The 26,632-nt window shown below is 34.2% G+C and overlaps 1 protein-coding gene across 1 annotated transcript; it reads left to right on the top strand.

Moving 5' to 3' along the window:
* Positions 1-627: 627 nt before the first annotated feature.
* On the top strand, positions 628-26,506 carry fam20a (FAM20A golgi associated secretory pathway pseudokinase). The gene is made up of 11 exons (XM_056469725.1): positions 628-1,672; positions 8,872-9,065; positions 9,152-9,202; positions 11,296-11,374; positions 11,452-11,544; positions 15,936-16,051; positions 16,599-16,779; positions 20,838-20,947; positions 21,954-22,035; positions 24,600-24,659; positions 24,756-26,506. The coding sequence occupies exons 1-11, from the start codon at positions 1,344-1,346 to the stop codon at positions 25,009-25,011; spliced, it is 1,551 nt and encodes a 516-aa protein (XP_056325700.1). The 5' UTR covers positions 628-1,343; the 3' UTR covers positions 25,012-26,506.
* Positions 26,507-26,632: the final 126 nt, after the last annotated feature.

Raw genomic sequence — 26,632 nt, 5'->3', positions numbered from 1 at the left:
ATCAATTTATTCAAACAAGTAGTGCATTAATAAACAGGAGAAGCAGGTAAGTGAGAGTCTTTGCAATGATGAATAGTTGTTTACGTTGTAAACAGATAGCTTCAAGCAGACATAGAGAGTAAAGTCCCTTCCCTTAATGATAGCTTTGTTCATCCACAGGTTTGAGAGAAACATCCACTGGTTAAACGTTCATTGGAGAGGGGAAACATCCACAGAAGAAGGCAGGGTGAAGTCTGGGAGAAGGTAAGGTGAACCGTCAGACATCGATTTCAGCCACTGCTGATGACGGGTGCAGGTGTGACTAATCAGTACTCAGGTGAGGTGGCAGGAGAGGTGGCAGGAGATGGGGAGCGATGATTGGTGCTGAGGGAACGTGATGGTGAGAGAATTAATTATGTTAATTACGTTTCGTGATTAATCATGATTAATTACAAAAAAGTGTAATTAATTAGTTAATTTAATCATTTGACAGCCCTAATAAAAATAAATAAATGTATTTAGAATTTTGGCATTTACAGAATTAAATTAGCATTTGTTCGTTAATGCAGCAATCTTACCTGATTCATTTACAGCATGTCCGACTAAAAATATAAGCATCACATACTTTATATACTTATATTAAAAAACAACTTAATCCAAATGGGTGGAAACTTGTTGCTCAAATGGTAAATCATGTCTACATATTACACCATTCCTGCAACACAAAAAGCCCCAAAAAACAAACAGATACAAAATGAAGAGCCTCGGCTGGTCTAAAAATAGTCTGACTGGGCTGAGGCTGTTCTTTCCCAATCCGTTCAGTTGTTTTTGGAGCTTTTCATGCCTCTTTTTTCCCGCTTCTCGTCCCTTAAGAACAAATTGTTTTAAATTACACAAAACCTCGACTTTACAGCTGATCCACAAATGTGCACATGCGAATAAAACAGCAGAAAAAACCCAAACAAACGGCAGATGTCAGCCCAGATGCAGTCTGGGGAAACACCTCCCGAGCTTCCCATCCGCCTCTCAATGAAAAAAAAAACCAGGCCTTTTTAGTCCTCGAATGAAATCGCTCAGTTTATGTGCGCTGGCAGTCAGGCGTGCTTTCCGTCTCTCAGTTTCTCTCCAGTGTGTTTATCTGCATGTGTGTGTGTGTGTGTGTGTGTGTGTTTAATCGCAGGCTGTGTGTCTACATGGGAAGGTGCATCTGGAATCTTGCCTAAAGGCAGAAAACGCACTGCTTTCACACTCCGGCACGCGCTCAAATGCTGGAGCCTCTGAAAGGAGCAACACATGTCTCTGATGAATGGATTATAACAACCGGAAACTGGACGTCATTTACAGTAATTTAATCCTGAAGGGCCATGAGGAGGGACCGGCTGCTGGTGGCCGTCACTTTGGTCACTCTTCTAGCAGCTGATATGCATTTCATCCTTCTCCCCAGACTTAAATCCTGGTATTTTCTGCCCAGAGAGAGCTGCTCCTGTGGGAACGCCAATGGGAGTATTGATGCGATGTGGATGTGGGGTCAGAATTTGACTGCGGTTACTATTGAGAAAGGCTCTAAGCTGGAGCGGCTCTTCAGGCATCCGCTTTACAACATCCGTCTGCCGGATCTGAGGGCTGATGAGCTGCTGCTGGAGCGGCAGGAGCTCATCAACTACTACCAGAGGAAAGTGAGCCGCTGGGAGAGGTATACGCAATTGATTTGTTGATATTTATAGCAGGATTTAAAGGGATGGTTCAGCCAAAAATAAAAACTTCAACTCAAGTGGTTGTAAACTTGTACACTGCAAAAAATGCTTATCTTACTTAGATTTTTGGTCTTGTTTTTAGTCTAAATATCTAAACATTCAACAAGTCCAGTTATCAAATCGCTATTAGTTCAGTTAACTCAAATGAATTAAGTCCAGACAACTATAGCTACTCAAATGGTTTGGTATTGCTTCATTAACAACAAAAATACAAGTAATTCATTCATAGCTCGTTCGGTTTGAGTTCTGCTTAATATAATCAGTTTTTGAGTTATCATAACTCTTTTTCATTGAGTCAAAGTAACTTTAAATAACTTATTTTATTTAGTAATTTTCACTGTTAGGTTTTACAGTGTATTTATAGCAGGATTTAAAGGGATGGTTCAGCCAAAAATAAAAACTTCAACTCACGTGGTTGTAAACTTGTACACTGCAAAAAATGCTTATCTTACTTAGATTTTTGGTCTTGTTTTTAGTTTAAATATCTAAACATTCTTAAATCAAGAAGCATTTTCTATAGACTAAACATATTTAGTATCAAAATATACGCACAAACAAATTGTCTTGTTTTAAGAAATAATATGTCAAAATTAAATGGATTATTGGAGATGGAATATAGATTGATTAATCTTGTTTTCCTTTTGACATAAACTTATTTTGCTTACCCCATTGGCAGATCATTTTGCTTGTTTAAAAACTCACTTAATTTTGACATATTATTACTTAAAACAAGATTATGTTTTGCTACTACCAGAGGAATGTTGGGAGAGGTATACTCAATAGATGCTTCAATACATTATAAAACCCATTAAGTTAAGTTAACTGTTTGAGGAAAGTGATTGCAGCAAACATTTCAAGCTTCAAAACAAAATGGTTTGAGTACTGTAAACTTATATATACAGTTGACGTCAAAATGATTCGCCCTCCTGTGAAGTATTTTTTCGTTTTCAAATATTTCACAAATAATATTTAACAGAGCAAGACATTTTACACAGTATTTTCTGTCATTTTTATTTTAACATTTTAAGTTCAGTTATCAAATCGCTATTAGTTCAGTTAACTTAAATGAATTAAGTCCAGACAACTATAGCTACTCAAATGGTTTGGTATTGCTTCATTAACACCAAAAATACAAGTGATTCATTCATAGCTCGTTCGGCTTGAGTTCTGCTTAATATAATCAGTTTTTGAGTTATCATAACTCTTTTTCATTGAGTCAAAGTAACTTAAACTAACTTATTTTATTTAGGGACTTTCACTGTTAGGTTTTACAGTGTATTTATAGCAGGATTTAAAGGGATGGTTCACCCCAAAAACAAAAACTTCAACTCAAGTGGTTGTAAACTTGTACACTGCCAAAAATGCTTTTCTTACTTAGATTTTTGGTCTTGTTTTTAGTCTAAATATCTTAACATTCAACAAGTTCAGTTATCAAATCGCTATTAGTTCAGTTAACTTAAATGAATTAAGTCCAGACAACTATAGCTACTCAAATGGTTTGGTATTGCTTCATTAGAGTCAACACCATAAATACAAGTAATTCATTTATAGCTCGTTTGGTTAATATAATCAGTTTTTGAGTTATCATAACTCTTTTTCATTGAATCAAAGTAACTTTAACTAACTTATTATATTTAAGGACTTTCACTGTTAGGATTTACAGTGTATTTATAGCAGGATTAAAAGGGATGGTTCAGCCAAAAATAAAAACTTCAACTCAAGTGGTTGTAAACTTCTACACTGCCAAAAATGCTTATCTTACTTAGATTTTTGGTCTTGTTTTTAGTCTAAATATCTAAACATTCTTAAATCAAGAAGCATTTTCTAGACAAAACTTATTTAGTATCAAAATATACGCACAAACAAATAGTCTTGTTTTAAGAAATAATATGTCAAAATTAAATGGATTATTAGAGATGGAATATAGATTGATTAATCTTGTTTTCCTTTTGACACAAACTTATTTATTAATACTGTTAAGTTGGAACTGTTAAGCTGACTTAATCTTTTACATTTACTAACTAATTTTAAGGCAATGAATTGACTCACTTTTTAAGTAAACTCAACTAATCGCTATAAAAATATAAGTAGGTGAATTGATCCAAATGCAAAACTAAATTCTAGGGTTAGTTCAGGTGTACACTGTAAAAAGGTCATTAGTTACTTATACTGTTAACCTGGAGCTGTTGAGTTGAATTTACTCAATTTTAAGGCAATGAGTGTACTCTTTTTTTTTAAGTAAACTCAACTAATGACTTTTTACTGTGTAACATCTTAATTAACGAAATATACATTGTAAAAAAGTGATTCGTTACTTTGCTTACTATAGTACTGTTAAGTTGGAACTGTTAAGTTGACTTAATGTTTTACATTTACTAACTCATTTTAAGGCAATGGATTTACTCACTTTTTTTAAGTAAACTCAACTAATCGCTTTTTACAGCGTCCATCTCAATTAACAAAAACTATTTGAGTACGTGAATTAATCCAAATACGAAACTAAATTCTACAGTTAGTTCAGGTGTACATTGTAAAAAAACTGATTAGATACTTTACTGTATAGTAATATACATGTAGTACCGTTAAGTTGGAACTGTTAAGTTGAGTTAACTTAATTTTTTTATTTACTTACTAATTGTAAGGCAACAGATTTACTCACTTTTTAAAGTAAACTCAACTAATCGCTATAAAAATATGAGTAGGTGAATTGATCCAAATGCAAAACTAAATTCTAGGGTTAGTTCAGGTGTACACTGTAAAAAAGTCATTAGTTACTTATACTGTTAACCTGGAACTGTTGAGTTGAATTTACTCAATTTTAAGGCAATGAGTGTACTCTTTTTTTTAAGTAAACTCAACTAATGACTTTTTACTGTGTAACATCTTAATTAACGAAATATACATTGTAAAAAAGTGATTCGTTACTTTACTTACTATAGTACTGTTAAGTTGGAACTGTTAAGTTGACTTAATGTTTTACATTTACTAATTCATTTTAAGGCAATGGATTTACTCACTTTTTTAAGTAAACTCAACTAATCGCTTTTTACAGTGTCCATCTCAATTAACAAAAACTATTTGAGTACGTGAATTAATCCAAATACGAAACTAAATTCTACAGTTAGTTCAGGTGTACATTGTAAAAAAACTGATTAGATACTTTACTGTATAGTAATATACATGTAGTACCGTTAAGTTGGAACTGTTAAGTTGAGTTAACTTAATTTTTTTATTTACTTACTAATTGTAAGGCAACAGATTTACTCACTTTTTAAAGTAAACTCAACTAATCGCTATAAAAATATGAGTAGGTGAATTGATCCAAATGCAAAACTAAATTCTAGGGTTAGTTCAGGTGTACACTGTAAAAAAGTCATTAGTTACTTATACTGTTAACCTGGAACTGTTGAGTTGAATTCACTCAATTTTAAGGCAATGAGTGTACTCTTTTTTTTAAGTAAACTCAACTAATGACTTTTTACTGTGTAACATCTTAATTAACGAAATATACATTGTAAAAAAGTGATTCGTTACTTTACTTACTATAGTACTGTTAAGTTGGAACTGTTAGGTTGACTTTTTTCATTTACTAATTGTAAGGCAGTGGTTTTACTCACTTTTTTAAGTAAACTCAACTAATCACTATTTACCGTGTAACATCTCAATTAACAAAAAAATTATGTTCAAGTGAATTATACTCAAAAAAAAAAAGATTTTTGTTGCTTGTACTTTTGTAAAATGAGCTGAAACAACACAATTCCTGAGTTATTTCTAATTTAATAATTTAACTTAATTATTTATGTTCAATTCACTTAAATTTGTATAAATAATTAAGTTAAATTGGGACAACATAAAGGAATTGTGTGGAACGCTGCATTTTTTACAGTGTGATCCAAGTGCGAAACTAAATTCTAGGGTTAGTTTAGGTCAAAAATGCTCTGTAAGATAACACTTTCGATGGTGTATAATTCTATTAATTAACAGAGTGATGGCCTCCTGTTGTTTATCTTTGGAAAAATGAAAGGATGAAGTAGTGTATTATTTGCAGCACTCCTTTATTTTGATGTAAGATAAGAGAAAGGGATGTTGCGCTGTCGAACAGGACATTCTAGAAAGATCCAGCAGATCAGAGCAGATGAAGCGACTCAGTGTTTGATTGATGAGTTTTTGGCTCAGATCTGCAAGTGACAACGTGGAACTGACGTCTCACATCTTGATGGCAGTCTGAAATCCAAATATCACACCAACGAACTACATTGTCATGAAAATCTAGTCATATTTCACTCGGTTTGCTTCATGTTAGGGCATATTTATTCATTTAATAGTATGAAATTATCGTTCATGTATGCGAATGATAACAACTTAATTTCTTTGAAAGACTAATAATAATTGTTTTGTAGTTGAGTTCAAATTTACAATTATTTTAAGACCGCTTTAAAATGCTTCTCTTGGTTTTTAAATCTCTAAATGTCCTGGCACCTTCTTATCTGTCAGACATTTTAATTGAGCATCAGCCTGGTCGGTCTCTTCGGTCATCTAACCAGAGACTGTTATGCATACCTAAGTCGAGGCTGAAATGCAGAGGTGACTGTGCTTTCGCAGTAGCTGGTCCTAGGCTGTGGAATGCTCTGCCCCTCTGTATCAGATCTGTTTCATCCCTGTCTGTTTTTAAATCTAGGTTAAAAACTTACCTCTCTGATTTGGCATTTTATCAGTGAAAAGTGTCTGTTTTAGCAATAATTTTATAATTTTATATATATACACTTGTTTTTAATCTGTTTTGATTTGTACTGTGCAGCACATTGGTCAACCTCTGGTTGTATTAAATAGTGCTATAGTAATAAAATTGACATTGACGTTCACATTAAAAATGAAAAATTGAGCAAAATACATTTGTTTTTATTTTATTAATTAATATAATTGTATTATATAGCTTTTTTTAAAGCAAGTTTTAATATTTGTTTATTTAAATATTGATTATTAGCATATTTAAACAGTATGCTTTTAATGTTATTATGTGTTTGTGTTTAAATTATAGAAATGAAGCTAAATTAGTTACTATATTATTTACTTATTCATTAGTGTGCATTTTAAAAAATTATAAAATGTGTATTTATTAAAAAAATAATAATCATTCATATTTTATGAGTTCAATATAAATAATCGTAATAATTTGCTTCATTTTTATATTTAAACACAAAGCCTTAATATAACATCTTTACATTAATTCCACGATCATACTCAGCAATATAAAAATGATAATAATAATCATGATATTTATTTAAACAGTTTTGATTTATTTCTATCCTTTAAATAAATAACAAAAACATAATAACAGTACTTAATAAACTAATCTTTCATATTTAACTAAACAAATAGATGGAGGAAATAAAATAATTATTATAATTTCCTCCACTTTAAATATTAATACACTTTTAATATCACTTTATATTACAATTATATTAATATAATAATCATATAAAATAAAATGTAAGTTGCTATATATATATATATATATAAAATTATAATCTCACTAGAAAATGTTTTGGCCAATCACATGCTGCCTGAGAGATTGAGTGTTATCTTCTGATTAGCCTGTTTTTCATTAGGATGTACATGAGAGTAAGGAAACAGTGGTGTTTGAGGCTCACGTTTTGGCCATTTCCGAACTTTTGTTATTCAGCTATGCCTAGGTATAATCTAGATTTTCATTTTCATATTACAACTTATATTATTTTTTTAAAAAAATGAGTTCACCCTGGTAATTTGTCACATTAAAGCTGTAAATGGGTAAAGTGTGAATGCCATTTCATGCTCATTTGTAAATGCTCTTTGAATTTCTATAAATACTGTGTGTGTGTGTGTGTGCGTGTGTGCGTGTGTGTGTGTGTGTGTGTTGTTTTTAAAGTAATAAAAGCCAAGATTTCATTGTGAGGAAACTGAAAAATGCTGTTGGCAGAGACTTTGAATTAGGATTGTGCTATTTTTACATCGTATAGTTTTCTACTTGTGCACTCTAAGGGAACTCATAATTTTGAGAGCAACTATCCATTTCTAGCAAACTTCTAATTTTCCAAGTTTTAGTAGTGATTAAATAGTTTAATTTAAGAATGTAAATATTATAGTATGGGGGCGTCACGGTGGCTCAGTGGTTAGCACTGTCGCCTCACAGCAAGAAGATCATTGGTTTGAGTCCCGGCTGGGTCAGTTGGGATTTTCTGTGTGGAGTTTGCATGTTCTCCACGTGTTGGCGTGGGTTTCCTCCGGGTGCTCCGGTTTCCCCCACAGTCCAAAGACATGCGGTACAGGTGAATTGGATGAACTAAAGTGGCCGTAGTCAGGGATGGGAAAAAAATATATTCATTCATTCATTTTCGTCCGCTTTTCCGGGGCCGGGTCGCGGGGGCAGCAGTCTTAGGAGAGAACACCAGACTTCCCTGTCCCCAGTTACTTCCTCCAGCTCCTCCAGGGGGATCCCGAGGCGTTCCCAGACCAGCCAAGAGACATAGTCCCTCCAGCGTGTCCTGGGTCTTCCCCGAGGCCTCCTCCCGGTGGGACATGCCTGGAACACCTCCCTAGGTAGGCATCCAGGAGGCATCTGAAACAGATGCCCGAGCCACCTCAGCTGACTTTTCTCGATGTAGAGGAGGAGCAGCTAAACTCTATAGATCTCTATAAGAGCGCGTCCTGCTACCCTGCGAAGGAAACTCATTTCGGCTGCTTGTATCCGAGATCTTGTCCTTTCTGTCATCAGAATCAGAATCAGTTTTAATGCTAAATGTGCTTCACACACACAAGGAATTTGTTTTGGCTCAAAGCTCATGACTGTAGGTGAGAGTAGGAACGAAGATTGACCGATAAATTGAAAGCTTTGCCTTTCGGCTCAGCTCCTTCTTCACCACAACTTTTTTTGATAAATTTAATTCGATTAAGGTCAAACGATACCGGTTGTCGCGCGCGCATTTCAAAATAAAAGTCCGGTATAAGCGAAATAAATTAAAAATGAAACTTTTGCTGTTGTTTTTTTGACCACACACTCTGCGACCCACTGAAAATGTTCCCGCGAGTTGAGAAACACTGATCTTGATCATCAGTGATTATCTTTACTCCCACATACATACATTTTTTTTCTCCACAGGATGAAGAAGTTTTACATGGAGGCGGCCGCCGCTTCGAACATCTCCGTCTCTGATCATCCGGTGAGTTTTGATCCGGACGCCAGCTGGCTTCAGTTCCACCTGGGGATAAACAGATATGCACTGTATAACCGAGAGGACAGCAGCGTGGACAAACTCCTGCAGGACATGCAGACGGACACCGTCATCAACGCAGGTGACGCTCAAACACAACTGCAGCAGATCTGAGTCTGAATGTTATGCTGAATTTCATTGATCAATCTGATGATCTTTGTCTGACAGATTTCACTCAGGATGAGAAAGCACTGAAGGGCGCATGCGACTGCTCACAAGGTAAAATAATAATATATGTGACTTATGTCTTATGTTGCATGGGTTTATTTTTTTTAACAGTAGTGAAAAATACTTTGTGTGGGTCAAAATTAACATTAATTCAAGTACTTTACTATAGTAAGATTTCAATCCATCATTGGACCGGTTGGACACCTGTCCTGACCTCATACACATGACCCAAACAGTATTTCCCCATGCCATTACCACTATTTTTGGTTTAAATAAATGTCTAATACAGCACAACAGCAGCGTTTTCATTGTCTGCCCACCACTGCCCCTTTTGTGTATTTTTTCTGCTTCGCTCATTATGCTCATGTGTTATTTTGGAGTATGGTTGAGTTTGTAAACGATCGATATGATTGAGACGGAAAGGAGCTAAAAGAAGTTAAAACGGTGTGGTTTTGGGTGTCCGGCAGCCTGCCATGGCTTCCCACAACCCCAGACAAAGCAGAAGAAACAGCAGAGCTGGAGTGAACAAACACCGCAAGCCCTGCTTATGTAAAGATCCCTCTATAATTAAAATATAACCGCTGAAAGGTCGACTCCGGGGAGCAGAAACAGTCCAAAAGGAGTCACTTCCTCTCACAGTCAGGTGTTTCAATAATTTTGACCAACAAAACTGGAAACTGTGATATTGCATATGTAACATTATTGTGGCTGTCATCATTTAAATAAGTAATCCTCGAATATATACATGTATTTTATATACAAATAGTTTTGTTGTAAATTCAGAATTATCAGCCACTAAAATGACACTAATTGTCAACAACATACTTCTCGATTGTCATTTTAAGTCTTTCAAAATTAAAAAAGAAACCTTTAATAAATCATCTGCTGAACTGCATTCCAATCATCACAAATATTGCAGAAGACCTACTGGAACCCGCATGGACCCAAGATTCTTATAGAAATCAGTCAAGTCTGGTGAAGGAAAAATCATGGTTTGGGGTTACATTCAGTGTGGGGGTGTGTGAGAGATCTGCAGAGTGGATGATCAACATCAACAGCCTGAGGTATCAAGACATTTGTGCTGCCCATTACATTACAAACCACAGGAGAGGGCAAATTCTTCAGGAGAGGACAGCGCTCCTTCTCATACTTCAGCCTCCACATCAAAGCTCCTGAAGGCAAAGAAGGTCAAGATGCTTCAGGATTGGCCAGCCCAGTCACCAGAAATGAACATTATTGAGCGTGTCTGTGCTAAGATGAAGGAGGAGGCATTGAAGATAAATCCAATGAATCTTGATGAACTCTGGGAGTCCTGCAAGAACGCTTTCTTTGTCATTTCAGATGACTTTATTAATCAGTGATTTGAGTCATTGCAGAGATGTATGGATGCAGTCCTCCAAGCTCATGATGGAGTCAGACACAATATTCATTCTGTTTCCACTGCAGCATGACCACATATTCTATACTGGACATTATTGAAGGTTCAGTGACAAGACTTTTGTCTTAGCAAAGTCAGACCTTACTGTCCTAATGAAATCATTAAAGATCAAGACATGATCATATTTTATTTTGGTAAAATAAGCGTAATCTAGAGGCCTTTACCTTTCATATAAGCCACTTCTGATACCAAATGATCAACTAGAAGTCAAGATTTTGTATACACTTAAATATATATACTTAAAATATTATATATATATATTTTTTTCCAAACATTAATATTTAAACATTAATATTTCTAAACATTTAATTTATTATTATTTAATATTATTATTATTATTTTATTTAATTTAATATAAAAATTTTATATGCTTTTCATGTAGAAATGTATGCAAAAATACTTTTCTAAATTTAATTTGAGAAAACTGGATGTCTGGACACACACGCACGCACGCACACACACACACACACGCTCACAAAGAAGACTCATATGGCCACTGAGGCCATTAAACTGATTATGTACATTTGCAAACAAAGCCTACAAGTTCCAAGTTACTAACTTACTTAAAATATGACTCAAAGTGAATATGTTGATTACATTTTGGCTGATACTGTGTAAGTTAGACAGTTTGGCTTAATATTTTATCCTTATGTTCACATTAATAAAGAAAAATGACTGTTTTCATTTCTTCTGACTGTCCAATCAGTGGTCAAACCGAGCGGCCTTCACCTGAAACTGGCCCTGAAGCTCCAAGACTTTGGCAAAGCGATGTTTAAACCAATGAGGTAAGACTTTAATACTAAGATTTACTCAACTGAATGTAGGCGTTACTTTAGGTCTAACCATGTAATCTTGATTTCAGACAGGAGCGACATGAAGAGACACCAGAGAACTTCTTTTATTTTGTGGACTTTCAGAGACATAATGCTGAGATCGCAGCTTTCCATCTCGACAGGTGAGACACTCCAACAATCATAGGGTTCATTTACACCGAATGCATCTTTGCTTCTGAAAAATAGAGACGTGGTGCTCAGGAACGGGTTTAAAAAAGGGCAGTACATCGTGTGGTGCACATGATGCAATATAATAATGGTAAATAAAGTGTTATCATCCTAGAAGCTTGCAAAGTTTGCCCCAACTCAGACCTCTTCTGATTGGTCCAATGCTTTTGGAGCTGACAGTGATGAGCTGCGCTGTGTGTTAAAGTTGAATATCTTTTAACTCTCAAACATTTTAAAGTTGGTGCAAGCATAACGCTCACACACATCCATCCAATTCAATTCAGTTCAATTCATCTTTATTTCTTTAGCGCTTTTACAATGTAGATTGTGTCAAAGCAGCTTCACATTGAAGATTATAGTGAATTGAAACCGTGTAGTTCAGTTTTCAGAGTTTAAGTTCAGTTCAGTTTAGCTCAGTTCAGTGTGGTTTAATATTCACTGCTGAGACTCCAAACACTGAAGAGCAAATCCATCGATGCGCAGCTCTACAAGTCCCGAACAATGCTAACCAGTGGCGACAGTGTCGAGGAAAAAACTTCACCAATTGGTGAAAGTGACGGATAAAAAAACCTTGAGAGAAACCAAACTCAGTTGCACGACCATTTCTCCTATAGCCAAACGTCTTGTGCAGAGCTGCAGTCTACGCGCCGGAGAACCCTGGATGTCAGTGAAGACTCGGATGTCCCTGGAGTGTCACAGGAATCAGAAGCATGCTGTCTACTCCTCCATGACCACCACAGCAGCTTCTCAGGATACGGCCTGGTCTGGGATTATGGAAACCTGGGATCATCTCTTCGCAGGGATTGGATCGCATCAGTGGCACTGCATAATCTCTAGGGGCCTCGGGATGAATGTCCCCAGGTGGAAATAGAGAATAAAGAGAATATTTAGCGTAGCTGCTGTTCATAGTGTATATAAACGAGATGCAAAAACCTGCATGGAGCACATTCATGCATCATACCGCTATGTGATGCACTGAGTGTATGCTTTACTACAAAGATAGGTCTTTATTCTAGTTTTGAACCGCGAGAGTTTGTCTGAGCCTCAGACATTATCAGGAAGGCTATTCCAGAGTTTAGGAGCCATAAATGAGAAGGCTCGACCTCCTTTACTAGACTTTGCTGTTCTAAGTACTACCAGAAGCCCTGAGTTTTGAGATCTTAAAGAGCGGGTTGGATTGTAGCGATACAGAAGCTAGGTTATTCAAAGCTTTATAGGTAAGAAGTAATATTTTAAAAATCAATACGATCAATATCCAGTGCGTTTACATTAAAAAAAAACAGTCATTTTAAAAAGTAGTGCATTGCAAAAAATGCGTTCTGGCTGAATCGCCCACTATAACCTTAAAAATTGGGCACTATTTGTGGGAGCAGCCATTTGCAGTGGTGTCCGAAACTATACTGAACATTTTAAAGTGCACTTAATCAATCCCACAATGCACTGCAATAACCAGTTTACAACCCATGTACACACAACAGCTGTAAAACACACATAATGCGCTGTGAGAGTTTGTGCGCCAATTAAATTTCCGCGTCTGACCACAAGATGCCGTCCACAGCAGAATCATTTCGGTTTCTAAATAACTTCATATTTAATTAACGTAACATTCGAACACATGACAGAAATCAAAATAATTTCTTTCATTCCTTATAGACAGCTCGCTAAGTGTTAAAGGCGACCTATTACTCCTTTTTGCCAGATGTAAAATAAGTCTCTGACATCCCTAGAGGGTGTATGTGAAGTTTCAGCTCAAAATACCACACTAATAATGTTTTACAACTCTTTGAATCTGACCCTTTTAGGCTTTGACTCAAATTGTTGCATTTTGGTGACTTTCGTTTTAAATTCAAATGAGATTGTGCTCTTTTTAAAAAAGGGCGGGGCTACAAATGCCTATGTGTCAGCATAGTGGCAGATTCAAAAACAAGACCAACATCCTATGCTAACGAGGGAGAGATGGTCACTAGTGGGCGGGGCTTTCCCCCTCTGATGACACGTACAAAAGGAGAATGTCAATCAAAGTGTTCTGCAGACTGTTTATATCAAGTGTAATCATAAAACAATAGAATTAATACATGTTGACCAATAGAAGCTGGTTATATTCAAACACTGCTGCCACACAACTGTGCTTAAACCCCTTATAAAAGTGATTTTTACATAATAGGTCCTCTTTAAGTGGACTATACTAATGTAGAGAATAGAAATTGAAGGTATAGGGGATGATATCAGAGCAAAAAAACAAAAAACGAGTGAATACAGAGAGACAAACAGACGTCGGGAATGAATGCTGGTGTGCAGGATCTGATATGAGTAAACAGATGAAATCCCTCAGGCTGCAGCTCAGACTGATACTGTACATTATTGTATAGGCCTGTTCAGACGAAGAGCTTGGGCTTGATGTTTGGTGGATGATTAAATGATGATGAAACTCCACAGCAAACTGAAACACATCAAAGGCTAAAACCTCACACAGGATTAGTCAGAAAAGATCCAATAGATTTAACTCCACAAACAAAAGACTCTTTCATGCAGTTTTATAGTTGCTTTCATTGCGCCAAAAGACTTTTCAGCTCCACCTATTCCTAATAAATCATATCTTATTTATGCAATCAAAAGTATTTATCTGCTGTGATGGGAGTAACAGCGCTATAAATAAACGGCAATACTTTTTTTCAGTAACGAGTAATCAAATGAGTTACTGTTTATTCCGTTACAACGCCTTTACCGTTAATGACAATAAAATGTGCGTTACTGTAATTGAGAACACTGAAGCGGTTCAATCTGAAGGAATTCAGTTAACTCATTAGATTTGCCAAAATGGATTGAAAATAAAACAATTAAGTTGTCACAAAAGAAACAAGAATTGTGTTGTTTCAGCTCATTTTGATTGCATGAAAATAGGGATTTTTGGAAGTGTCAATAGCCACATTTCCACTATCGGGCCAGTGCGAGCCAGAGCTTTAATCGGGCCAGGCCGGGCCAATAGCCCGGGAGGTTGAGAAATGAGGCCGAAATCATGTCGCGTTTCCACTATCGGGCTAGTTGCTCGCAGCGCATCACGCAAACACCGCCCCCAGAACGTCCCCCAAATCAAACGTCACACAACCCGTCACACAACCCGCCCACTTCAGCGGGAACAAAACACTCAAATTATAACCACAACCACAACCTGGCATCACTACGAGAGCTGGAAGATGGAGAACACCGAAGCGATTGCTTTTTTACTGTTTGTGGTCTGTTGGTGTAAGGCCAGACAGCGATCCCTGGATAAGGACATTCGAGTTTGGCGGCATTTATTTTTTCTTCTTCTTAGTGAGTTGATCAAGCGCGATAGCAAAACAAATGTAAGGGAAGAAAGCATCTTGTCTCCTCTTTACCTGACAGGAAAACTCCGCCTTTGTATGTAACCCCGCCCCGAAGCCTCAGTTGGCCCTCCTTGGCCCAAGGTATTCGGCGGGCTGAAAAAGGCCGGACGCTGGCCCCAAGGAAGCCCCGCTTTGGCCCGATTACGCCCCGGAAGTGATAGTGGAAACGCGACTGGCCTTGGCTCGCTCTGGCTCACTCGCTTTAGGCGCGATAGTGGAAACGCGGCTATTGATTGGATTGTTAGTGAGGTGTTGATGAGTTTTATTTTCTCATTGAGCATGACAGAATGTTTCTAATGACTTTTTTAAGCTTAATTCAGGCTTTGAGGGTTTGGAGTTTACTTCAGTTCAGTCGTGCAGTGCATTTCACAATGCATATGATTCCCAAAGCAGCTTTACAAAGAGCAAACCCCCAGTAAAGGAGCCTGTCGACAGTGGCAAGCCAAAAAATTCCCCCGGAGTCCCACCCTGTCATTAGTGGTGTGAGCAAAGACACTTGAGAAGAGGGTGTTTTCCTGCAGGTTATTCCTCATCTGAGCTTAATTAAACACGGAGCTTAAACAAAGAGTAATCTTTGAGTAAACCTCCTTTGAGGAAGAAGAATGACTTGTCAAATAAAATAAAATAAAAACTCCTGGGAAATGAGCTTGTGGGATTTCTGTCGTAGTTTGGTCCCCATCCCACAAGGATGAATTTAAAACCCTAGTGAAATCCTATTTTAAGAGCCGATTGTTTCTCAGATTTTTTTTTTTTATCTTTTGGAAAGTCATAGAAGAGCTTTTGTGGATTTATTTTTTAAAAATGCAAGTAAAAAACATATATTTGGTGTAGTTACCAACTCTGGAATGCCCAGAATTGACTTAGAAATCAGCAAACCTGGGATATATTTGGATTAGAGATATACTGAAATCGATCCAGAATAGTATTGATGTGAATGCTGATGGATTCAGTGTGTGTGATGTGTGTGTATGTGTGTTCAGAGTGCTGGATTTCCGGAGAGTTCCACCAGTAGCAGGACGATTTGTCAACGTGACGAGCGAAATCTTGTACATTACCCACAATGAGGAGCTGCGCAGCGTTTTCTTCACCTCACCAGGTTGGCTTTACTAGTCAAACACTAAAACATTCTCCATTAAATAAACATTATATAAGATAATATGGATGAATTAATGCTTTTTTTTCAATCTGCACATCTGTTTTTAACGTTCATTTGTTTTCATTATTTACATTAAGAATTTAATCAATTAGATTTTTCGATTGATCTTAAATCAATTTATCTATCCATCTATATATATATATGCAAGGAGAAAAACAAGCATGTAAATCAGCTCATACTCTCCGATATTAAACAAGCAAATCCCATTCTGAACAACTAATATTCATCAAGGCTACAATATATCTATCTATCTATCTATCTATCTATCTATCTATCTATCTATCTATCTATCTATCTATCTATCTATCTATCTATCTATCTATCTATCTATCTATCTATATATATATATATATATATATATATATATATATATATATATATATATATATATTGTAGCCTTGATGAATATTAGTTGTTCTGAATGGGATTTGCTTGTTTTAAATCGAGGAGTATGAGCTGATTTACATGCTTGTTTTTCTCCGTGCAGCCAACAACACGTGTTTCTTCGCCAAGTGTTTGTACGTGTGTAAGTCAGAGTACGCGGTGTGTGGTCACCCTGACCTGCTGGAGGGCTCCATGTCTGCGTATCTGCCGGGTTTGAGCATCGCACCCCGAATCTCCATCCCCAACCCCTGGATCCGTTCCTACAGCTTCACCGGAACAGAGGAGTAAGACATACACTTTACATTACTAAAACTTTATGATCATGACTATTACTCCAAATGATAAGGACAAAATTATAAGAAGTTGAAATTGACAAAAAGTCTTGATTATGAGATTACGTAAGAATTGAGATAAATCGTAATTATGACAAAAACTCTAAATTATGAGATTGAGTCATCATTGTGTCAAAATGATTAGTAATTGAGATCATTCAAAATTATGAGAAGCTGAAATTGACAAAGTCATGATTATGAGATAAAGTAAACATTTAGATATCGTAATTAAGACCAAAAAGTCATGATTATGAGATAAAGTAAACATTTAGATGTCGTAATTAAGACCAAAAAGTCATGATTATGAGATAAAGTAAACATTTAGATGTCGTAATTAAGACCAAAAAGTCATGATTATGAGATAAAGTAAACATTTAGATGTCGTAATTAAGACCAAAAAGTCATGATTATGAGATAAAGTAAACATTTAGATGTCGTAATTAAGACCAAAAAGTCATGATTATGAGATAAAGTAAACAGTTAGATGTCGTAATTAAGACCAAAAAGTCATGATTATGAGATAAAGTAAACATTTAGATGTCGTAATTAAGACCAAAAAGTCATGATTATGAGATAAAGTAAACAGTTAGATGTCGTAATTAAGAGCAAAAAGTCATGATTATGAGATAAAGTAAACATTTAGATGTCGTAATTATGACCAAAAAGTCATGATTATGAGATAAAGTAAACAGTTAGATGTCGTAATTAAGAGCAAAAAGTCAGGATTATGAGATAAAGTAAACATTTAGATGTCGTAATTATGACCAAAAAGTCAGGATTATGAGATAAAGTAAACATTTAGATGTCGTAATTAAGACCAAAAAGTCATGATTATGAGATAAAGTAAACAGTTAGATATCGTAATTAAGAGCAAAAAGTCAGGATTATGAGATAAAGTAAACATTTAGATGTCGTAATTATGACCAAAAAGTCAGGATTATGAGATAAAGTAAACATTTAGATGTCGTAATTAAGACCAAAAAGTCATGATTATGAGATAAAGTAAACATTTAGATGTCGTAATTATGACCAAAAAGTCAGGATTATGAGATAAAGTAAACATTTAGATGTCGTAATTATGACCAAAAAGTCAGGATTATGAGATAAAGTAAACATTTAGATGTCGTAATTATGACCAAAAAGTCAGGATTATGAGATAAAGTAAACATTTAGATGTCGTAATTATGACCAAAAAGTCATGATTATGAGATAAAGTAAACATTTAGATGTCGTAATTAAGACCAAAAAGTCATGATTATGAGATAAAGTAAACAGTTAGATGTCGTAATTAAGAGCAAAAAGTCATGATTATGAGATAAAGTAAACATTTAGATGTCGTAATTATGACCAAAAAGTCATGATTATGAGATAAAGTAAACAGTTAGATGTCGTAATTAAGAGCAAAAAGTCAGGATTATGAGATAAAGTAAACATTTAGATGTCGTAATTATGACCAAAAAGTCAGGATTATGAGATAAAGTAAACATTTAGATGTCGTAATTAAGACCAAAAAGTCATGATTATGAGATAAAGTAAACAGTTAGATATCGTAATTAAGAGCAAAAAGTCAGGATTATGAGATAAAGTAAACATTTAGATGTCGTAATTATGACCAAAAAGTCAGGATTATGAGATAAAGTAAACATTTAGATGTCGTAATTAAGACCAAAAAGTCATGATTATGAGATAAAGTAAACATTTAGATGTCGTAATTATGACCAAAAAGTCAGGATTATGAGATAAAGTAAACATTTAGATGTCGTAATTATGACCAAAAAGTCAGGATTATGAGATAAAGTAAACATTTAGATGTCGTAATTATGACCAAAAAGTCAGGATTATGAGATAAAGTAAACATTTAGATGTCGTAATTATGACCAAAAAGTCATGATTATGAGATAAAGTAAACATTTAGATGTCGTAATTATGACCAAAAAGTCATGATTATGAGATAAAGTAAACATTTAGATGTCGTAATTATGACCAAAAAGTCATGATTATGAGATAAAGTAAACATTTAGATGTCGTAATTAAGACCAAAAAGTCATGATTATGAGATAAAGTAAACAGTTAGATGTCGTAATTAAGACCAAAAAGTCATGATTATGAGATAAAGTAAACATTTAGATGTCGTAATTATGACCAAAAAGTCAGGATTATGAGATAAAGTAAACATTTAGATGTCGTAATTATGACCAAAAAGTCAGGATTATGAGATAAAGTAAACATTTAGATGTCGTAATTATGACCAAAAAGTCATGATTATGAGATAAAGTAAACAGTTAGATGTCGTAATTATGACCAAAAAGTCAGGATTATGAGATAAAGTAAACATTTAGATGTCGTAATTAAGACCAAAAAGTCATGATTATGAGATAAAGTAAACATTTAGATGTCGTAATTAAGACCAAAAAGTCATGATTATGAGATAAAGTAAACATTTAGATGTCGTAATTATGACCAAAAAGTCATGATTATGAGATAAAGTAAACATTTAGATGTCGTAATTATGACCAAAAAGTCATGATTATGAGATAAAGTAAACATTTAGATGTCGTAATTAAGACCAAAAAGTCATGATTATGAGATAAAGTAAACATTTAGATGTCGTAATTATGACCAAAAAGTCATGATTATGAGATAAAGTAAACATTTAGATGTCGTAATTATGACCAAAAAGTCATGATTATGAGATAAAGTAAACATTTAGATGTCGTAATTATGACCAAAAAGTCATGATTATGAGATAAAGTAAACATTTAGATGTCGTAATTATGACCAAAAAGTCATGATTATGAGATAAAGTAAACATTTAGATGTCGTAATTATGACCAAAAAGTCAGGATTATGAGATAAAGTAAACATTTAGATGTCGTAATTATGACCAAAAAGTCATGATTATGAGATAAAGTAAACATTTAGATATCGTAATTAAGACCAAAAAGTCATGATTATGTCAAAATTATTAGTAAATAAGATAATTAACATTATGAGAAGCCGAAATTTAAAAAAAATCAGTTATGAGATAAAAAGTATGAGATAAAAATCATAATATTGACAAAAGCTTTGAATTATGTGATTGTCATAATTATGATAATTAAAATCATGAAAGTTGTAAAAGATTTATGACTCACAATTGTTGGTCAAAATGATAGGAGTTGTAATGATGAATTGTGAATAATGATATTATGATATTGATATGATATTATGATAATGATATTATGATAATAATGAATTATGGGCAGAAATCATAATTATTGTATCAAATTACAAAATGATAGTCATAATCATCATGAGAATAACTGAAAATTGTTTTGAGAACCCTTAATTAAACCACACTGAACTGAGCTAAACTGAACTACACTGCTCCTATTTACTATGACCTTTTATGTGAAGCTGCTTTGACACAATCTACATTGTATAAGCGCTATACAAATAAAGGTGAATTGAATTGAATGACATAAATATCAAATAAAATGACAAAACACAAGAGTGCAATAAATTACAATATATTATGATTCTAAATGGTCAAATATCATGTTATATTATCAAATATTAATATCATATCATTGATGGAAAAAGTTACAATGATGAGACAACAACCAAGAAAATATAGATTTTTTTAAATTTTTCAAATGTATTTATTTGTCTGAAATGCTGCAGATATGGACGCGGTTCCTGACACACACAATTCATCACACAAAACTCTTCTTTTCTCATCTTGAACTGATGAATGGTGTTTAATAAGGACAGGAATGTGTCTTACAAAAGCAGAAAGGGTTGATTTAGGCTGAGTTTAACTTGATTTGTAAAGAAAATAAAGCCTTATTCCAGTACAATCCGCGTTTGTTGTTTTATCTAGTGTTCGATCTCCTTATTTGGATTTTTGAGAGATCCAGCTCTGACTGAGAAACAAAAATGTGCGTCATGCTCAGCAAAGGGTGTAAAGTTCAGTAATGTTCAGACGAGTCCAACAGCTTGAAAGCATTAATGTTTTTTTTTTTCCTCAGGTGGGAGGTCAATCCTTCATACTGCGACACGGTCAGAAAGCATTATCCCTACAACTCTGGAAACAGACTGCTCAATATGATCGACATGGCAGTTTTTGACTTCCTCACAGGCATGTAGACTAAACATTTACTTTACATTTAGTCATTTAGCAGATTTAATTCAGTTCGTGTCTATTTCTATAGCACTTTTACAATGTAGATTGTGTCAAAGCAGCTGAACACTGAAGTTCTAGTAGATTGAAACTGTCAGTCCAGTTTTCAGAGCTGAAGTTCAGTTCAGTGTGGTTTAATTATCACTGCTGAAAGTCCAAACACTGAAGAGCAAATCCATCGATGCGCAGCTCCACAACTCCCAAACCAGTGGCGAGGAACTAAACTTCACCAATTGACAAAAGTGAAGGAAAAATCCTGGAGAGAAACCAGGCTCTGTTGGGCACTGCCATTTCTCCTCTGACCAAACTTCTTGTGCAGAGCTGCAGTCTAGGCGCCGGAGACTGGAGAACGCTGGAAGTCCATCGTGGAGAAGCTGCAGGTGTGAGTAGGCCTCCGGGGGGTGTTCAGGTGAGCCCGCGAGATCAATGCAGAGTCTCGTCTGTCACTGGGGTCTTTCAGGAATCAGTCTCAAGCTCTCCACTCCTCCATGAGCGCCACAGCATCTGCTCAGGATACGGCCTGATCTAGGATTATGGAGAGCTCGGGATAACGATAAACAGACTGACATAATCATAGATGCCGTTCAAATTATGATGTCTATCGGGAAGATGATTTTGTCCAAAGCAACTTACAATTGAGGAGGCATTCAGCGTCATAAATGCATTTTTTTAATAGAGATATGGAGTGATTGTAAGAAAGTGTCTGGTGCAAATGTGCAAAAACTGGTGCAAGTGTTGGGTAAAGTGTCAGTGAGATGTGTGTTTTTTTACAGGTGGTTTGTCGAGCCCACTCACCTGTGTGAGGCACACAGAATTGCACAAAACAATGTATACTTTTTCAGAATGCCTTCGTTTCCTATTTGATGATGAAAGTAACTTTGGTTTAAAGACAAAATAAGGCAAAATAAGCACCAGGCTGTCCATCTTAAAGCCAGAGGAAATATGATTTTTCTTCATGTTTTAGGAAACATGGACAGACACCATTATGAAATTTTTACAAAGTTTGGAGATGAGGGTTTCCTGCTCCACTTAGACAACGCCAGAGGGTATGTGCACATCTCTACTGTACACTTGTTTTCCTGTACATGTGGGTTCTTGAATTAAAGCGCATTGCTTTTCTGTGCACTGCAGTTTCAGAAAAAAACCCATTTAAAATGTGTCTCTAGACCTTGCATTTTATACTTTGTAGAATGATTAATGCAAAATGTGTTGTCCTTTTTTGAGATAAAATACAAAACTATACAAAATTACACCGAATAATGTCACAATTATACCAAAAATAGTCAAATTATGTTCATAATTAAGATAAAATTGAGAAATGATAAGCTGAATTTGAGCAAAATCGTGATTTGAAATTAAATTTATATTTAGGCCAAAACTTCTGATACAAAGTCAGTCATCAAAACGTCAAAATCATTAAAGTAAAAAAATGTGGACTTTATGGCAGGTCAAAAGTGTCAAAAATTCATAATTATGATGTTAAAAGTTACAATGATTAGAGAAAATCATACAAAATTATAAGCTAAAAAATTATAATGGACAAGAAAAAATGACAAAATTATGTAAAAAGGTGACAATTACAATAAGTAATTTGGACTTGCATGTATTTATGGCAAGTCAAAAGTGTCAAATTCATAATTATGACAAAGTTAAAGTTCAAAAGTTGAAAACTTCAACTTCAAAACTTCAAAAGTTGAAAGTTCAAAACTGTCAAAAAATCATAAATGACATTAAAAGTTACGATTAGACAAAAACATAACATGACATATTTTCCCTTGTTTTTTTCCCAGGTTGACTCAATTTTGACCCACAATTTTAAAATGTAAGAAACTGTGAAAATAATATAAAGCAAATTCTAAAAAAGTAGAACTTTTGTCATGATTGACTTGCCATAATTAGATGAAGTTGAACTTTGTGGCAAGTCAAAACTGTCAGATTCATAATTATGACAATGTTACAACGATTAGACAAAAAAAATAACATGACATAAGACATATTTCCCCCTTTTTTTTTACTTTTGTCACAATTGACTTGCCATAATTTTGACCCATAATTTTAAAATGTAAGAAATTGTGAAAATAAGATCAAGTAAATTGTAAAAAAGTTGAACTTTTGTCACGATTGACTTGCCATAATTTTGACCCAAAATATTAAAATGTAAACTTTTGTCAAAATGAGATGAAAGTTGAACTTTATGGCAAGTCAAAACTGTCAAATTAATAATTATTAAAACGTTACGATGATTAGACAAAAACATAACATGACATTTTCCCTAGTTTTTTTATTTTGTCACAATTGACTTGCCATAATTTTGACCCATAATTTTAAAATATAAGAAATTGTGAAAATAAGATCAAGTAAATTCTAAAAAAGTATAACTTTTATCATGATTGACTTGCCATAATTTTTGACCCATGATTTTAAAATGTAAACGTTTGTCAAAATGAGATGAAAGTTGAACATAGTTATGACAAAGTTACGATGATTAGACAAAAACATAAGACATATTTCCCTTGTTTTGTTTTTTACTTTTGGCACAAATGACTTGCCATAATTTTGACTTATGATTTTGAGATGAAAGTTGAACTTTATGGCAAGTCAAAACTGTCAAATTCATAATCATGACAAAGTTACAACAATTAGACAAAAAGATAACATTACATATTTTCCTTTGTTTTTTTTTTCTTTTGTCACGATTGACTTGCCATAATTTTGACCCACAATTTTAAATGTAAGAAACTGTGAAAATAATATAAAGCAAATTTTAAAAAAGTAGAACTTTTGTCATGATTGACTTGCCATAATTAGATGAAGTTGAACTTTGTGGCAAGTCAAAACTGTCAGATTCATAATTATGACAATGTTACAACGATTAGACAAAAAAATAACATGACATTTTCCCCCTTTTTTTTTACTTTTGTCACAATTGACTTGCCATAATTTTGACCCATAATTTTAAAATGTAAGAAATTGTGAAAATAAGATCAAGTAAATTCTAAAAAAGTTGAACTTTTGTCACGATTGACTTGCCATATTTTTGACCCATGATTTTAAAATGTAAACTTTTGTCAAAATGAGATGAAAGTTGAACTTTATGGCAAGTCAAAACTGTCAAATTAATAATTATTAAAACGTTACGATGATTAGATAAAAACATAACATGACATATTTTCCCTATTATTTTTTTATTTTGTCACATATGACTTGCCATAATTTTGACTCACAATTTTAAAATGTAAGAAATTGTGAAAATAAGATGAGGTAAATTCTAAAAAATTATAACTTTTGTCATGATTGACTTGCCATAATTTTGACCCATGATTTTAAAATATAAACTTTTGTCAAAATGAGATGAAAGTTGAACATAATTATGACAAAGTTACGATGATGAGACAAAAACATAAGACATATTTTCCCTTGTTTTGTTTTTTACTTTTGTCACAAATGACTTGCCATAATTTTGACCCATGATTTTGAGATGAAAGTTGAGCTTTATGGCAAGTCAAAACTGTCAAATTCATAATCATGACAAAGTTACAACAATTAGATGACAAGATTAGATGACATATTTTCCTTTGTTTTGTTTTTTCCTTCATCAAATATTCTGCAGATTTGGACGTCATTCCCATGATGAACTGTCCATCCTCGCACCGCTGACCCAATGCTGCATGTAAGCAATCTCTAATAAGATACTAAAATCTCCTTATTCTACACTTGTTTACACTTCTAAAAGAGCTGCAGATAGAGTAATAACATGTTCGTTCAGGATCAAGCGCTCGACTCTGTTCAGACTGAAGCTGCTGTCGAGCTCCGAGTACCTGCTGAGTGATGTGATGAGGGAGTCTCTGTCCCGGGATGCTCTGAGTCCAGTGTTGACGGAGGAGCACCTGCAGGCCCTGGACCGCCGGCTCAAACACACACTCCTCGCCCTGGACACGTGTGTGGAGAAACACGGAGAAGCTCAGGTGGTCTTTACTGACTTTGAGGAAGCAGACAGAGTTACTGCAGGACAGCAGAGGTGACAGCGGAGCAGAGTTGATAATACACACACACACACACACAGACACACAAGTGAGGATATTTGTGCAGAAACACCCCTGAACAAAACCATGGAGAAGAACAGACTGGTATCCTGTGAAATTGTAATACATTTTAAATATTTCCCAAGTGATGTTTAACAGAGCAAGGACATTTTTACAGTATTAATATAATATTTTTTTCTTCTGCAAAAAGTTGTTTCTTTTAGTATGGGTGAAATAAAAGCATTTTTAATTTTTTTTTTAAATAAGGTCAATATCATTAGCCTCCTTAAAGGGGTCAAATTTGGTCAAAATGAGATAAAGTCAACTCTAAAAGGTAGAACTTTTGTCACGATTGGCTTGCCATAATTTTGACACTTTTGTCTCACATATTATGATACCAGTGTTCAAAAATTCGTTTAAAGTTGTCAGAATGAGGTAAATGGTGAGACAAAATGAACCAAAATTATGGCAAGTTATAATACAAATGGTTAAAAAAATCATTTAAAATTGCCAAAATGAGATCAAGTAACATAAAAAGTAGAACTTTTGTCACAATTGACTTTCCATAATTTTGGCTTATTTTGTCTCGTAATTTATGATACAAATGGTCAAAAATGTATTTAAAATGGTCAAAATTAAATAAAATGTATTTCTAAAAAATAGAACTTTTGTCACGATTGACTTGCCATAATGCTGACTTTTAATTGTTAAATTTTGTCAAAATGAGATAAAAAGTCAATTCTAAAAAGTTGAAATTGTCACAATTGTCTTGCCATAGATTTGACCCCAGTTTTAAAATGTAACATTTTGTCAAAATAAGATAAAAAGTCAATTTTTTGGCACAATGGACATGCCATAATTTTGTCTCACAATTTATGATCCAAATGGTCAAAAATGCATTTAAAATTGTCAAAATGAGACAAAAAGTCAATTCTAAAAGTAGAACTTTTGTCACGATTGACTTGCCATAATTTTGACACTTTTGTCTCACAAATTATGATACCAGTGTTCAAAAATTTGCTTAAAATTGTCAGAATGAGGTAAATGGTGAGACAAAATGAACCAAAATTATGGCAAGTTATGATACAAATGGTTAAAAAATCATTTAAAATTGCCAAAATGAGATTAAGTAACATAAATAGTGGAACTTTTGTCACAATTGACTTTCCATAATTTTGGCTTATTTTGTCTCGTAATTTATGATCCAAATAGTCAAAAATGTATTTAAAATTGTGAAAATGAGACAAAAAGTCAATTCTAAAAGTAGATCTTTTGTCACAGTTGACTTGCCATAGATTTAACCTACATTTTGAAGAAAAAAAAGGGTTAAAAAGTCAAAGACAAAATGTATTTAAAATAGTCAAAATAAAATAACTTATAAATTATGTGACAAAATTAACCAAAATTGACGTTACATATGGTCAAAAATAATTTAAAATCATCAAAATGACATAAGTCAATTCTAAAAAGTTGAACTTTTGTCACAATTGACTTGCCATATTTTGGGTTTATTTTATTTCACAATTTATGATACCATGGGTTAAAATTTTTTTTTAAATTGTCAAAATGAGATGAAAAATAAATTCTAAAAAGTAGAACTTCTCACGATTAACTCACCATA

This window comes from Danio aesculapii, chromosome 12 (assembly GCF_903798145.1).
Source record: "Danio aesculapii chromosome 12, fDanAes4.1, whole genome shotgun sequence".
NCBI classification, from domain to species: Eukaryota; Metazoa; Chordata; class Actinopteri; order Cypriniformes; family Danionidae; genus Danio; species Danio aesculapii.
This window is presented reverse-complemented; position numbering and strand designations above follow the sequence as displayed.

Excerpts from the sequence above, each read along its gene's own strand:
- fam20a (XM_056469725.1), top strand. The coding sequence starts at position 1,344 with ATGAGGAGGGACCGGCTGCTGGTGGCCGTCACTTTGGTCACTCTTCTA. Across the intron at positions 11,375-11,451 it reads GCGATGTTTAAACCAATGAG|ACAGGAGCGACATGAAGAGA; the intron begins GTAAGACTTTAA and ends TCTTGATTTCAG. Across the intron at positions 16,052-16,598 it reads CGTTTTCTTCACCTCACCAG|CCAACAACACGTGTTTCTTC; the intron begins GTTGGCTTTACT and ends TTCTCCGTGCAG.